Consider the following 14886-nt stretch of genomic DNA (forward strand, 5'->3'; position numbering starts at 1 on the left):
AACGCTCCTCTAAAGGTTAACAGAGTTTATTTTGCATGTACAGTTGCAACTTTAAATAAATATATTACTAATTGTTTATAACTGGTTTGCAACGATACTAACCACAATTAACTCAGCTGCTTTTTAATTAAATAAAACTTAATATTAATTGTTTGTATAATCCATTGACATAAACAGTTTAAATAAAACGTTACAACTTTTAGATAGTTAAATATACTTAAGCAGTCTAAATTTTTAGCAAAAGTAAGAATTTTTTGAAACTTAACTGTAATAAAATTTAGATTCTTAACTGCAAAGATTTTATTAATTATAATTTTAACGAATACATTTACATTACATTTTTAAAGTTTTATACGACCTTAAATCAAATTTTAGCTAAACATCATTTTAAAAGTTTTTTCTTTAAATTTTTTTTTCTTATACTACTTTTGTTATCAAAGTTTTTTAAAATGTTTTCTGCTAATCTTATAATTAAACCCTTCAACCAACATTAAAATTTTTTAAAGTTTAAATAACGTCAAGATTAAGTTTTGTTTAAAATGTAATAAACTAGTACAAGAAAAAATTACATCTTTTAATTTTCTAAAAATCCTAAACAAAAATCTGAAGCAATAGATGACCGTGTACTCAACTTTTAAAACTTTGTAAAAGTAAATTTATTTTGCGATACTTCAACACTTAAGTTTTGTTTTTTATGAAACTAATAGATTTTAAAACAAATATGTTTTTTTTTGAGATTCTATAAAAATTAAAGTCTTAATCTTTTTACAACGTATGTCTTACGATAAATAATTAAAAGTTCAGCTTAGTTTTTTTAAGTTTATTTTTTTTTTTTGGAACTATAAACACAAGTTGTATTTTTAGACAGCACTAACAGTTAGCAAAGTAGCTATTATTAATACTTCGGCTATCGTCAGTGAGTACAATAACATTTTGCAATCATACAATAAGCACTGACTGCCCGTACGAAACTTTGCGACCTAATCGCGTGAGTTGTTGTAGTTCAGCGGTTCTTAACATGGGGGTAAGTTTACAATTTTAACTAAAGAACGATACATATTTCATTGAGGTGCTTTAGAATCTCTTTTTATAAAAACCTATAAGCCAAAGCTTCGTAAACAAAAGTTTGGTTACTATACTAACTTGTATAAATTGTACTTTTTATAGTCTAAAAACAGTTTTTAAATTGCGTGAGTTTATTCAAATGTAATCGTTTTGAAATATAGTTATTTAATACTATAGCTTTATTCCTTTTAAATAAGTACATTAACTAAGTTCCAATAATTATATTTTACTTCAAACGTTTTCATAGCCTTTTTTATTATTATTTACGTTTATATATTTTTGAAACTTGTGAGTATATACTTTATTGTAAAATCCATATACCATCTTAAGTTTCTATTTACTTACTTTTGCTTAAAAAAGTCATGTTTACTTTGTTTCCCAATTTCATATCTATGCAGTATTTATTTCATTTTTTTAATTTAAACTCATTATGACGTATGCATTATCAAGCTTTCATAATTGTTTATACTATATTTCGGGCACGTCTGCAGAAACGTATACTTATGTGCGAAAAAGCATGCTTTTATTTCAGCTTGAAAAGACTCTGCTTTCTTAGCTTTTAGTATTCATTTATACTTAGTAGCACTCCTGAAAAATAATTTTGTTATATATGTACTCTCTAGCATTTTTAGTGTCGTAAAAATTAAACAAGTTAAATACATCTTAATTGTATACATTTAGCGCGTTAAAGATTTAATTTGTCAAAAAGCTGCATTGAAAAATTGATTCTAATGGAAGCTGTAGCTTCAAAAATCAAAATCATACAATTTTATGTTACAAAAATTTGCATAATTTAATGTTGTTTCTATTGACTACGTTAAATGTTTGACTTTGAAAACAATATAAATGCTTTTAAGTTAAATTTTGATTTTCTTATACTTATTTTCAATAAAAGTTATATGGGTATACACAAGTGGCAACACATAAAGAGTCATAAGGGGTGTGGAGCAAAATAAATTGCCTGTATACAGTTATCACCCATACTTCAACATTCTATTTTTGAAGTATTAACATAACTGCAATACTCTCATATCGAATTCAATAACATTAGAGGCAGTTTAAATTGCTGTGTTCCCGCTAGGACGTTATCACGCGTCATTTCAGATGTTTTAATTTTTAAGATTCGTAACTTTTTTGAGCTAGCTACGTCCCTGCTATATTCTATACCTTAGTTATACACAATAGTAGTTGAAAAGCGTGTATCAAATAAATTTCTGTTTCAATAAAAGTTCAAAGGATTTGTCGATAATTTTTAACTAAATTTTGTAACCTAAAAAAAAAATAATTGTCTTTTTCGTTTATAAATATAAGTTAGTAATTAACTATAATTTTTTGAAGTTATATAAACTGTTTAAGTTTTACAATGTTTTTAATTTAATTAGATTAAAGTTCAAAAAAGTTAGTTTGTTTTCCTCAAAATTAAACACTAGTTTGTATATTGGGGTAAGTTCGGTAATTACCTTCCAAGAAGATAAATAATCATATTTAAAAGGGTGAAACATGAGAAAAACGTTAAGATCTGCTGTTTTAGATGTCCTTTCAGTGCAGTTTAGATTATGCAAATTTGAATTTGAACTAAAACTGAAAAGTACCCACAGCAATATCTGTAACGTAGACTTGTTTTAACTTTTAGTTTTGTAGACTTCTGAAGAAAAACTATTAACATTTTTTATTGCAGTTAGTTAGTAGTTCAAACAAAAGACACATAAAAAATACAGCTTAATTTAAGAAACAACTTCAGTAAGTAAACTGTTTTTATTCTTATATATCGACCGTTCTAATACTAACTAAAAACAGCTGACGGTTTTAAAAAAATAAACAAGTTATAAATATACTTTAAAACTGTAATAAAAAATAAAAATATACGACTTTTTTTATTTTCATTGTAATACATAGTTATCGAATCGAGTTATAGATATAACAACACACATACGGAGCAAAAATCAAAAAGTTTATACATTTAGAACTCTTTCTCAATGATTAAAAAAAACGAAAAAGTAACAAACTATCTTACTTTTAGCGCTTGATTTTTTGTAAGACACTTTAATTTACGTATGAAAAACAGCTAAAAAACATTTATAAATATTGAAGCAGGTTATAGAGCAGTTTAAAATTAAGTGTAAAGTTTATGACGATGCTTTAATTTAATTTGTTTATTTTTGTTAAAAAATTGATCAAAAACACTATTGCTAATTAAAAACAAAGTTTACACACATAGTCTTTAGAAATATATTTTGAATGAACGTATTAGGCAAGCAAAACATTAATTTACGTATTTTGGCAAAAAGATTTTTTGTAAGTTTACTTTTAAATCTTAAACACGTAAACTTCAAAATCTGATAATTTTTTTATTAAATACAACATATTGTAGTAAAATATGATGGATATATTTTAAAAACTAAAATACTTAAAATATAAATTTCAAAATCAAGCCTTAAAAACACATAATTGATTAAGCACGCTTTTTTGTAAGATGTCCAACCACTGTCATAGTTCTTTTTACTTTCAATCTCGGGGTTTTACCCTTACATGAAAGTCCTTGCTTTCCGCCATCATGCCAGGGCGGTGAATTATTTCCGGTAGAAGATGCTGGGGAGTCGACTCGTCTGTAAATGTTTTAATTTAAAAACGATAACAGTTTGATTGACCTATAACTTTCATAATGCTTCCTAGTATAATTTTATTTTCAACTTTAATAAAAAAATGTGAAATGTTTATAAACTATTTAAAAGAGTTAAAAACAACTATATTCATATACATTTAAACTAGCAGTATACAAAACGAAAAGTTTAAGAAAACTTAGCAAAAATGTTGATCACAGGAATTATCTATTTATAAACTTAGAATACAGCTACAAACCCGGGTGTAAAATTTCCACACGCTGAATGAGTGTAGCTAGTGTGAAAAATATTTCCATTTTCGCGAGGTTTTTCCCCACACAAGCTCTCTTACCTAAGTCAAATTAAACTTACAAATAAATCATTTTAAAAAAATATAAACCCAAAAGCTTAATTTTTCAATATATTGGTAAATCTACTAAAAATGAAAGTAAAATATTAATTTTCTAATTGAATTAGAACTATCGTAAATGTTTTAAAGGGAATTTACTTAATACAGAATATCAATAGTAACAAAGTTTAGTTCGTAGTTAGAATTTTATTGCATTAAAAGTTTCATAACTTCTCTTTTTTATGCAAAATTTTTATTTTACTACCAGCTACTTTTAAGAATACTGTTAAAAACTAAGTATGTCGAAAAAAAAATGACAAAAAAACATATGGTGTTTTGGTTGAAAAAATAAGTATTTTATGAAGTATAAAAGTTTCATAACAAAAAAGATTTTATTGTTTTTTTTTCATACAAAGATATTACTTAAAACCAAAAACTGTTATTATGTGATAATTTATTCAGAATTTACAGATTTTATCAAAGAAAAAAGAGTAGATTTTTTCTACTACCCTAAGAATTTAAATACTTATTAAAAACTTACCAATTCCAAACGGGAAAAACTTTTGTGTCAGATCTTGCTTTATCTTGCCCTGTTCGTCTATCCATCTTGAAGGTATAAACTTAAATGGTTCGGGAAATACCCTTTCGTCATGGTTGATTGAGTAGTTGTTGTAGATCACTGTAACAATAGAAAAGTTTTATTTTTGAAGTAACCTCCCGATACCATGAATCGCATAGTTTTTATCAGGTTATCAATAATTATAAACAAAATCTTTTGACAGCACTTTTTGTTGTAAAATGTTTATGTACGTGAAAACTTACTATCGTTTTATAACGCGTTTTTATACAAACTTTGGCTTTAATTGTTACTTATAAGTTTTTTTTTTAAGTTATTTTGGTTAAAATTAGAAAACAAACAACTTTAAAACCTTTGCTTTGACTTAGAGTTTAAAAGTTGGTGAATTTTTTAAAAATGAAAACTACTGAGTTTTTTACGCTTACTTGTTTTAAAGAAAGAAAATTAACAAGTTTTAACACTTTTTGTTTTTGATAATAAAATCTATTTAAGATGATAACAATTAGATGTATTTTAAAAATTAGATTTTTAAGAATCCCTATAGTTGTTATTTCATTAAGACTTTCAATTTGTTTCAGTGAAAGTTCTTTTCTAAATACATTTTAGTTTTGTTATGTCATGTTAATAAATGTTTTAAGCCTAAGACCTTTTAAGATTCGATTAAAACTTTTGAGAGGTCAATTAAAAAACTTTTTATTACTTTAAGCAACTTAGTCTTTAAAATTATAGTGACATTTATTTTTATTAAGATCAAACTAAAACTTTATGTAAAAATAATTTCACAGAATTTAAATGGTATTCTACACAGTGATTTTTAAACTGATTTACGTTTAAATAGAAAATAAATAAAAACTAGTCTATAACGTAAATGTATTTTAGATGTTAGAAACTTAATAATGTTTAAAAGAGTTAATACATTTGAATTTTACTTGTAAAACGTATAAAAATGATGTATAAACTTAAATTATGTTAAAAATTTAAACATTTTTATGTTTTCTTGACATCTTAACATGCCATGAGCACGTGTAGATTAACTTTTATATTTTTTTATTTATATATTTAGTGTATTCAAAGTCAGTATAAAAATTCAATTATAAATTTATTTTATTTTTATCAACAGAAACCTGCAAGTAGCAGGTTTAAATAAAGATGAATAAAGTAGCTTAAACGATTAAAAATTTTAAACAAAGTGCATTTATTTTACTAAATAATTGATTTTAATAGATAAGTTTAAAACCAAAATGCTGTCTTACAAGTTTAATTTAAGCAATGATAAGTCATTATTTAACGTTAACCACTTTTTTATTTGTTATTATTTCTTGCTAATCTAACCGCTGTTGTATAACATGTTTTTATTTATATAATTTTTTAGAATTCCGTTTTCAAACCGCCTTTGATATAAGTAATGTTTGTAAACGAATATTAGTTTAAATTAATTAAACTTATGCAACAGCTTAATTTGTGGTCGCTCGCCTTAAATATAGTTCATTTCACTCAGACCAAGTAAATAAAAACAATAACTTTTTAATATTGTATTGTGTTTGATAAAAAAAATCTAGCATTTAGTTGTTCAAATAACTATATCCCTTACTAAATTTACTTGAACTATAAAACGCTTTAATATCTTTAGAACTAAATTATTTAGTATAAGCACTTTACATATATGCTAAATAAAATTCAACCATAAGAATGACATCAAAAAAATAAGTTAACGACCTAGATTTTTTGTTTCAGTCTAAAAAACGTTTGAAATTTTTTTTTAGTAAATAAAGTTAAACAAAACTATTTTTTCTAATTAAAACAAGTACTGAGTTCCTTCTCTTTCAGATCAATAAAATTTCGAAGCTTAGCGAATGACTTTTTTATGAAGCTAGTTACAATGCAAACAACTTAAAAGACTTGATTTTATTAAGCAAACATTGCAAAGAGGTTCGAAAAATAAAATTGTTGAAAACTTTACTGTAAATCTCTCTTACGTGATATCCAACACGTAAGAGTGTATTTTTACGATGAAGTACAAACAATTATCAGATAATGAATAGGTGGAACGTATAATCTTTTATACGAGGTGTTGTATTTAAAGAAGAACATTAAGTTTAAGTTCACCTAAATGTGGCTTAACAATAATTTAATCAAAGTTTAATAAAAGCTTATGTTAGTTAGTTTATTTTACGGATCAATGTATAAAAATGAAACTTGAGTTGCTAGCAAATTTACATTCAGTTATATTGGTTAAGTTATACAGTAGAAATGTATACATGCCTAGAGTACTCTGCTATCTATTTAAAATGTTAAATATGCATAACTTGTATCTGTCTGAGCAAATTTAATGTCATATTAAAATTAACTTTTCAATTTTTCTTTGATTGGTTTTATATTCTTTTATGCACTTATTCACGTTTAACATCACAAGTATTTTCAAACTACAACTTACATTCGTTTAACTGTGCACTTTAAAAACAATAAAAATGAACTCAGTTAAAAGAGCGTACTCAACAAACGCGAAAACTAAATTTGAAGTTACAGCTTTTTTGGCTCAAAAGTTTGCACTTTACAAGAAGTACGCACTTTACAAGAAATACGTACTTAACAAGAGATGCGTACTCAAGCTAGAAGACTTACATCAGGTAAAAAAACAACACTTTATTATGATTGTGTTGCTGATATCAAAGTTTCTAGTAATTTGTTTATTAGATTACTAACATACAACTGACCTTCTATGTTGCGCGGAACATCAAAACCGTTGATTTTTGTGTCTATGTGTGTAGCGTGCGCCACTAGAGGCAGAATGCACCCCATTCTGTGTGACTCCTGGATGAATGCCTCCATTTTGACAAGTTTGCTACGGTCTGTGTTTTTCGCTTTCCTTGTTCCTATTACTTCCATTAGTTCTTCGTGCAACTATTTATTGTTTTAGTGTAATGATAGATGACCAAAATAATAGAACAACTCACATCAAGTAAAACAAACAAATGACATCTTATTCATGTAGCTATACTTTATTTAAAATATTACAGTAATTTCTACGACAATTTATTTGTATGAAATTAAAACAATTTTTTTTTCTGTCATTCAAGACAACTTTTGCAATTAAGAAACGTTATTAGAATTAAAATTATAATATCGTTAAGTAAAACGTACGAGCTTTTGTTGCTCCGGATACAAGCAAAGAAAACAGACGATCCAGTTGAGAAGGACCCCCGTGGAGTGAGCCCCGGCTATTATGACGTCTTGCAACACGTGGTTGAGGGTTGACGTTTCCTTGGCAACCGAGCCCTCCTCCCGGACCCTCTGTTCTTCCTCTTCTTTTTCCTTAAAAAGTATTTTTTCAATAAGTTCTTCAGTTTTTTTTAAACTTAACAACATAGTAGTTTTTAAATGGTGCTTAGTCCAAAAATTAGAGAATAATGTTCATGTATACAAGCTATTTTTTTTATACTTAACTTTTACAAGCAAACTCTAGTAAAAAAAAACAATAATTTATTTTGTTTCCAAGATCTACTTTACGTTTTGCCACTGCTCTTTTCAATACAAGATTTAACAAATTAAATTTAACCACCAACTTTTATCCACTCTCCCACGAAGCACAAAAACTAACAAATTAAAACTTTTGATAAGCTATTAAAGTAAATTGATAATTTTTTTTTAGTTTAAACTTAACAAGTTGTAAACTTTTTTTTTCAACTGAGCACAACTACTTTAACAGACGAATTCAAGCCACCAACTTTTATCCATCCCCCCACGAAGCACTTCACCTCCTTGGCCCCCTCCAGCCTCCTCCTGGAAAGCTCCACCTCCCCCTCTATGTACCTCCTGATGTCGTCGAGCAGGGAGTGGAAGGCGTTGAGCGAGAAGCCGAAGATCCTCCGCAGGATTTTAGGGAGGATGTCGAAGACGGAGGACTTGGCGAGGGAGTTGACGATGTTGACGATGAGGGTGTTGAGGTACAAGGTATTGGACGGTTTGTTGTCGAACCTGTTGGATATTTTGTAAAAAATATTATTTAAACATTTTGCTTATATTATGAAGCTTTTTGTTTTTTTTTATATTATAACTAATTGGTGTTGGACGGTTTGTTGTCGAACCTGTTGGATTTTGTAAAAAATATTTTTTTAAATATTAATTATTTTATAATGTTTTTTGTTTTTTTTAATGTTATAACTAGTTAGTGTTGAGGTACAAGGTATTGGACGGTTTGTTGTCGAATCTGTTGAGTTTTTGTAAAAATATTTTTTTAACATTTTGCTTATATTTTGAAGCTTTTTGTTTTTTTTTAAATATTATAACTAGTTGGTGTTGAGGTACAAGGTGTTGGACGGCTTGTTGTCGAATCTGATAAGTTTTTGTAAAAATATTTTTTTAACATTTTGCTTATATTTTGAAGCTTTTTGTTTTTTTTTTAAATATTATAACTAGTTGGTGTTGAGGTACAAGGTGTTGGACGGCTTGTTGTCGAACCTATTGAGTTTTTGTAAAAATATTTTTTTAACATTTTGCTTATATTTTGAAGCTTTTTGTTTTTTTTTTTTATATTATAACTAATTGGTGTTGGACGGTTTGTTGTCGAATCTGTTTGAGTTTTTGTAAAAAATATTATTTAAACATTTTGCTTATATTATGAAGCTTTTTGTTTTTTTTTTAATATTATAACTAATTGGTGTTGGACGGTTTGTTGTCGAATCTGTTTGAGTTTTTGTAAAAAAATATTTTTTTAATATTTTGCTTATATTATAAAGCTTTTTGTTTTTTTTTTAATATTATAACTATTTGGTGTTGAGGTACAAGGTGTTGGACGGTTTGTTGTCGAATCTGTTTGAGTTTTTGTAAAAAAATATTTCTTTAATATTTTGCTTATATTATGAAGCTTTTTGTTTTTTTTTTAATATTATAACTAATTGGTGTTGAGGTACAAGGTGTTGGATGGCTTGTTGTCGAACCTGTTTAATTTTTGTAAAAATTAATTTTTTTTTAATTTTTGCTTATATTATGAAGTTTTTTGTTTTTTTTTTTATATTATAACTAGTTGGTGTTGGACGGCTTGTTGTCGAATCTGTTGAGTTTTTGTAAAAAATATTTTTTTACATTTTGGTTATATTATGAAGCTTTTTTTTTTTTTTATTATAACTAATTGGTATTGGACGGTTTGTTGTCGAATCTGTTGAGTTTTTGTAAATAGTATTTTTTTAATATTTTGCTTATATTTTGAAGCTTTTTGTTTTTTTTTAATATTATAACTAGTTGGTGTTGAGGTACAAGGTATTAGACGGATAATTGTCAAATCTATGAAAAATAATAAACAAAAAATTAAACGAATTTACTTAGAGTTGTGTAATTACTATAAATTTTTCAATCTTAATTTTCGTTGAGATACAATGGGTTCGATGGTTTGTTGTCAAATCTGCTTTTTTAATATATAATTTAAGTTGTTAAAATTTACTGTATATTTATATTTACTGGAAAGTTTTTGTTGGAAACTTAATTTGAAGTGAAACGTGTTTGATAGTTTGTTGTCAAAACTGTATATAGAAAATTGGATACAAAAATTTGAGTTTAGCAGTTAAACTTTGTTATAAAGATTGTAAAAAAAAAATATTGAGGTACAAAACAAAGTTTAGGAAGTTTGTTGAAAAATTAGTGGAATGTTTGTACAAAATTTGTTTACAACAACAGTATTCATCCCAGAATTTTTATCATAAAGCTTGTAAAAGTATTTAATTGTTTTCACAACTTTTCAGAAGGTTTTCGGTCAAGTCGCGTATGTTTCAACATTTTTTCTATTAGATACCGTAATGAACACAATATAGCTTTTACGGACATACAAATTATACAAAACTTAAAAACTATTTGAGTCTACGTTAGTTAACAGAAACACCAAACCACTGTCATGTTTTAAAATACTGCTTTTAACTATTTATCTATTTTTAAACGTCTAAATACTTATGTTTAATCGTAAAATATTCAATGTCTTAAAATTATGTAGTCTAAAATAAGTTTTAAAATAGATTAAACTAATAAATAAATCAACAATTATTGTTTCATAACTGCAATAATCTTTTATAACGTGTTTACTTAACAAAAGTAACAATTTGATTTTTATTTGTGCGAAGTAAAAAACTTGTAAACATATTTCTAAAGTATTCAGTAAAGGCTTATGACTATGTAAAATCTTTGGAAATGTTTTTTTACGTTGATTAAATACTTAATAAATGAATAATGAAGTTATGGTATTCAAAGATTGCTCTTAAAGCTGTCTGCACTATAAGTATTTGTCTAAAAAAAAGTTATGCTAGATAAAGCTAATTTTACTATATACTTAAAAGAAAATAAACTAACTTATCACCGAAGAGAACAAATAATATTATATTTACTGGAGTCCGTCTCATACTATTTCTGGGGCTGAAATTTTTCTTTCCATTTTCGGATAAAGTCAAAAGCTCATTAATCAGCCTATCAACTGTTAAAATCAAAACTCTGATTAAAGTAGATAAAAATTTTAAGGTTTTTATGATGTTTTTATTTTAACTTTGTTACTGAACTTTTTACAAACCAAAAATTGTACAACTTTTTTTGAACAAATTGAAAAAAAAGTTTTAGCTTGCTGAACTGTTATTTTACCTAAAAGGTAAATCATTGTTTTTAAATATTTTAATAACCTTCTTCATGCATAGTCTCTTCTATAAAACTCTTTCCCATCCCCGAGTCTTTCAAAACTTTCATGGTCCTTGCTCTTGTGTTAACCCACTTTTTGGTGTACGGAAGCACTGATATTCCTGTAAAGTAAATAAAGTTGTAGTTTTACAATTTATTATTACTTTGTAGAACACGATAAAAAACCAACGGTAAAGAATTTCGGTCAGAGCACACGATGTGAAGAAAACTTTTTGGTACACGCTAGTATTTATTTGTTTTCAGTTGTAATAAGTTTTTATTTTACATGAAGTTTTTTCTAACGTTTTAAACTTCTTGAAATTTAATCCAAGTTCAAATTATAAATAAGTATTGTGCTGTTGGTCGGGTCATAGTTGACATAATTCGAAATTTTGTAAGTATAACGGTTATAAATTAAAAGTTTACTGCTATTATATTTTTGTAAACCTAGTTTACAAAAGTTAAGTGGTAAAAAAAATTAACCGAAAAATTTGAGTGTTCTTTGTTTTTTGACGGCGCTGCTTCGAAAACAAGTTTACACTCGGCTTTGACATTGTGGTCAAGTGACGTTTATGCGTGGGACACCCAACTCAAACGAGTGGGTGTTAAGTAATAATATTTTGGAAAGATTGGAAATATTTGATAACACAATAGTGGAACGTCATATAAAGGTATGCGTAAGTAAATACAAGTTTACCAAACTTCAGATTTTTGTTTGTATCGAAAATTTAAAGTTTGTTTTTAAAATCATTCAAAAAGTTTGTTTCTGAACTTTTAATTATGGTAAAATTTTAAACATTCTTGTTTCGTGAAATTTCAAGTAAAAGTGTTAATAGTTTACAGTGTATCTTATCGTTGTAATAACCTTTTTTAGGTAAAAAAAGTTTTTACCTGTTTTAAGCTTAATCACTTTATTATAGTTCCTAAAACACCTTTTTGTTGTGATTTAAACCATAATTTTATTAAAAGAAAATTATCAAACAAACTTTTGAAATAAATTGTTTTTGGTGAAAAAGTTAGAATCACAGATCAAACGCAACTGTTTTATAATCTTCATAACAACAAATATTTCTAATATAAACTTTGTTAAAACACTGACTTTGTTAAAACAGATTAATATTACCAATTATAAAAAATGCATTTAATAAAATCAAGATTTACCTTTGAAAGCTTTTATAAAACATTCCCTCCATTGGCACCTGCTATCGATGGCTGAGTCCTTTGTTGTCATGGCTGTCCTGACAGTTTGGTGGTCACCAAGTACCACAGACGTGTTCGATCCGATCGAAAACTTGTACACATTGCCAAACTCACGGGTCCAATCTAAAAATGTTTCCAAAGCTTTAAATCAAAAACTTCACATATATATATAATATGTCTTTACTTTCAAATTTATAACTTACAGGTTTTCATGTTTGTAACAAAACAAGATAAAAACTTTGAAATAGATACTATATTAATATAAAACTTCTACTTTGATTTTTTCCAACTAAAGCTTGTTTTTGAAAACTACAAGTATAAACAATTTTCGATAAAAGAGTTTATTTAAAAATTTATAGTTAATATTATTTAGGCGCTATTTATTTAAACTGAATCTAATATTTCTAGTTTAAAACAACACGAGTTCAAAGTAATATGCGTTATTTGAGTTACACTAATTGTTTTTCAAATTACTAATTTTAAAACAAAGACTCTTTTAATTTTGTACTGAACAAATATGCTTATCTTAATAGATTACTTTAGAAAAAGTAAAAACCGTGTATAAATAAACTAAATTATAAAAAACGGTTAAAAGCTAGTTGAAACTCAACTTTAGAGCTTTTTATTTATCTAAATGTAATCATTTTTATTTTTTGTTTTGTCGCAAAATAGTAATTGTTTAAACTTTTTTTTTTAACGTTTTACAGAAAAACTTTTTTGTGTTAAAAAATTAAAAATTAAAAAAAAATAACCGTCAAACACAAGATGAGCTTCTTTCTTTACCATTTTTGGAAATATTCCAAATATTGGGTATCCTTTTGGACCTGGTGGTTGTTTGGACACCTCGGAACTTTTACTACTTTCTTTTGACTTTAAAGTACGCAGCAAAAGAACCAATAAGAATGCAAGGCAGCAAGTAGCTGAGTTTTGCTTTAAGGTTTCCACAAAAAACTCGATCATTTTACAGAGTGGTATTTAAAAAGTGAGTCTGTTTAAAAATATTATACTTAAAAAATGCTTTAAAAGTGTTAAAGTAAAAACTTATCTAAGTTTAAATAAAACTAAGCTGTTTTAAAAAATTTTTGTGCAGTTTGAATCACAAAAAGTATTAGACAACACAATACTGCTAAAATACTACTTAAAATTAGCATTTAAATAAATTTACTGTGCTTTAGTATATTGAATTGAAAAAAAATAGTAACACTTAAAAAGCAGACTAATGTAAGTTTAATTACTTACATTAGTAATTCAAGCTGACTTTAAAAACATTTTGTTCTATTAAAAGCTTAATCACAATAATTGCATTTTTATAGCTTTAATAACTTAAAGTTTATAAAACAATACTTTATTGTAAAAAGTAAAAATATCAAAGTTATTAAACTTTTACATTTTTGCGTCTTCAGTAATGTAAGATATATGCTTTAAAGTAAAGTTTCATAGCTTTTATTAGCTTTCGTTTTTTTATTTACTTGAAAACAATATAAAAGTATAGTTTTTTTATATTTTTTATTTTTTAGATACATTTTCATGCTTTTAACTATGAAATTTAACATGTAGAAATGTGTTACTACTATGAGTAGTACTAAACATTTTACATTTACTAAAAAAGATACATACTAGAGTTTTAAATACAATATATAGTGGTATTAATAGAACTATACTTTTGTAATACTTTACTTATTGTAAAAAATGAATTTCTAAAAAGTAAAACATACAAAAAAACACAAGTTTACAATTAAATAAAAACTTGTAAACGATTGAAACTGCCCACCAAAAATGTTCACTTAAAACTTAATTGTAAATACAATTTACTGAAAACCACCAGTGAAGATGTTAAAAATTGTACTGAGCAATTTCGTTGACGATACGGGTAAGTAAGGTTAAATATTACTAAATAAATTATTAAAAAAAAATAACTAAGTCAACAAACTATCGCTTGTATTATAAAATAAAAAATTAACATACTGTTAAATATTTGTTCTTTTACAAACTATTACATTAATTTTTCGATTAATACACATGCATTTTATACTTTTAAGGCGCGTAACAGTAAAAAGCAATCCTAATAAAGGTCAATACACAGCTGCTTGAAAATTTGTTATTAACAAAAAATCAAAAAATTAAAATATTACAGTTTATGTTCTAAACTTGCAATATAATAATGTGTTTTTGAAGTAAATTTTACTTTTTCTAATAAACAGCATGTTAATTTTTTCAGTAAAGGTAGTTATTATAATGTTTGACTACTAAAAAGCTCAAAGAACTTTTTTTATTGTTCGCCGTACAATAAAAAAATTAAAGGTACCTAAACATGTCTAGTCTTCTATATACTCGAATTAAACAATATATAGATAAATAAATAAATAAATATAAATAAAAAATACTTTGCTAAATAAGATAAAAATTGCTATTTAACTATTGTAAACCCTTTTTTAACTACATATCTT

General features: G+C 25.9%; 1 protein-coding gene across 1 annotated transcript; it reads right to left on the reverse strand.

The window, feature by feature from the left end:
- Window positions 1–3553: 3553 nt before the first annotated feature.
- LOC145836920 (cytochrome P450 1A1-like) lies at window positions 3554–13399 on the reverse strand. Its single transcript, XM_082944693.1, has 10 exons — window positions 13192–13399; window positions 12401–12562; window positions 11245–11361; window positions 10925–11045; window positions 8317–8566; window positions 7733–7903; window positions 7306–7492; window positions 4556–4693; window positions 3925–4017; window positions 3554–3671 (listed from the first exon to the last, which is right to left on the reverse strand). Exons 1-10 carry the CDS (start codon window positions 13397–13399, stop codon window positions 3571–3573), a joined length of 1548 nt encoding a protein of 515 aa, XP_082800819.1. The 3' UTR covers window positions 3554–3570.
- Window positions 13400–14886: the final 1487 nt, after the last annotated feature.

The sequence above is a fragment of the Thalia democratica genome, chromosome 5, assembly GCF_965202585.1.
Source record: "Thalia democratica chromosome 5, ktThaDemo2.hap1.1, whole genome shotgun sequence".
Taxonomy (NCBI): domain Eukaryota; kingdom Metazoa; phylum Chordata; class Thaliacea; order Salpida; family Salpidae; genus Thalia; species Thalia democratica.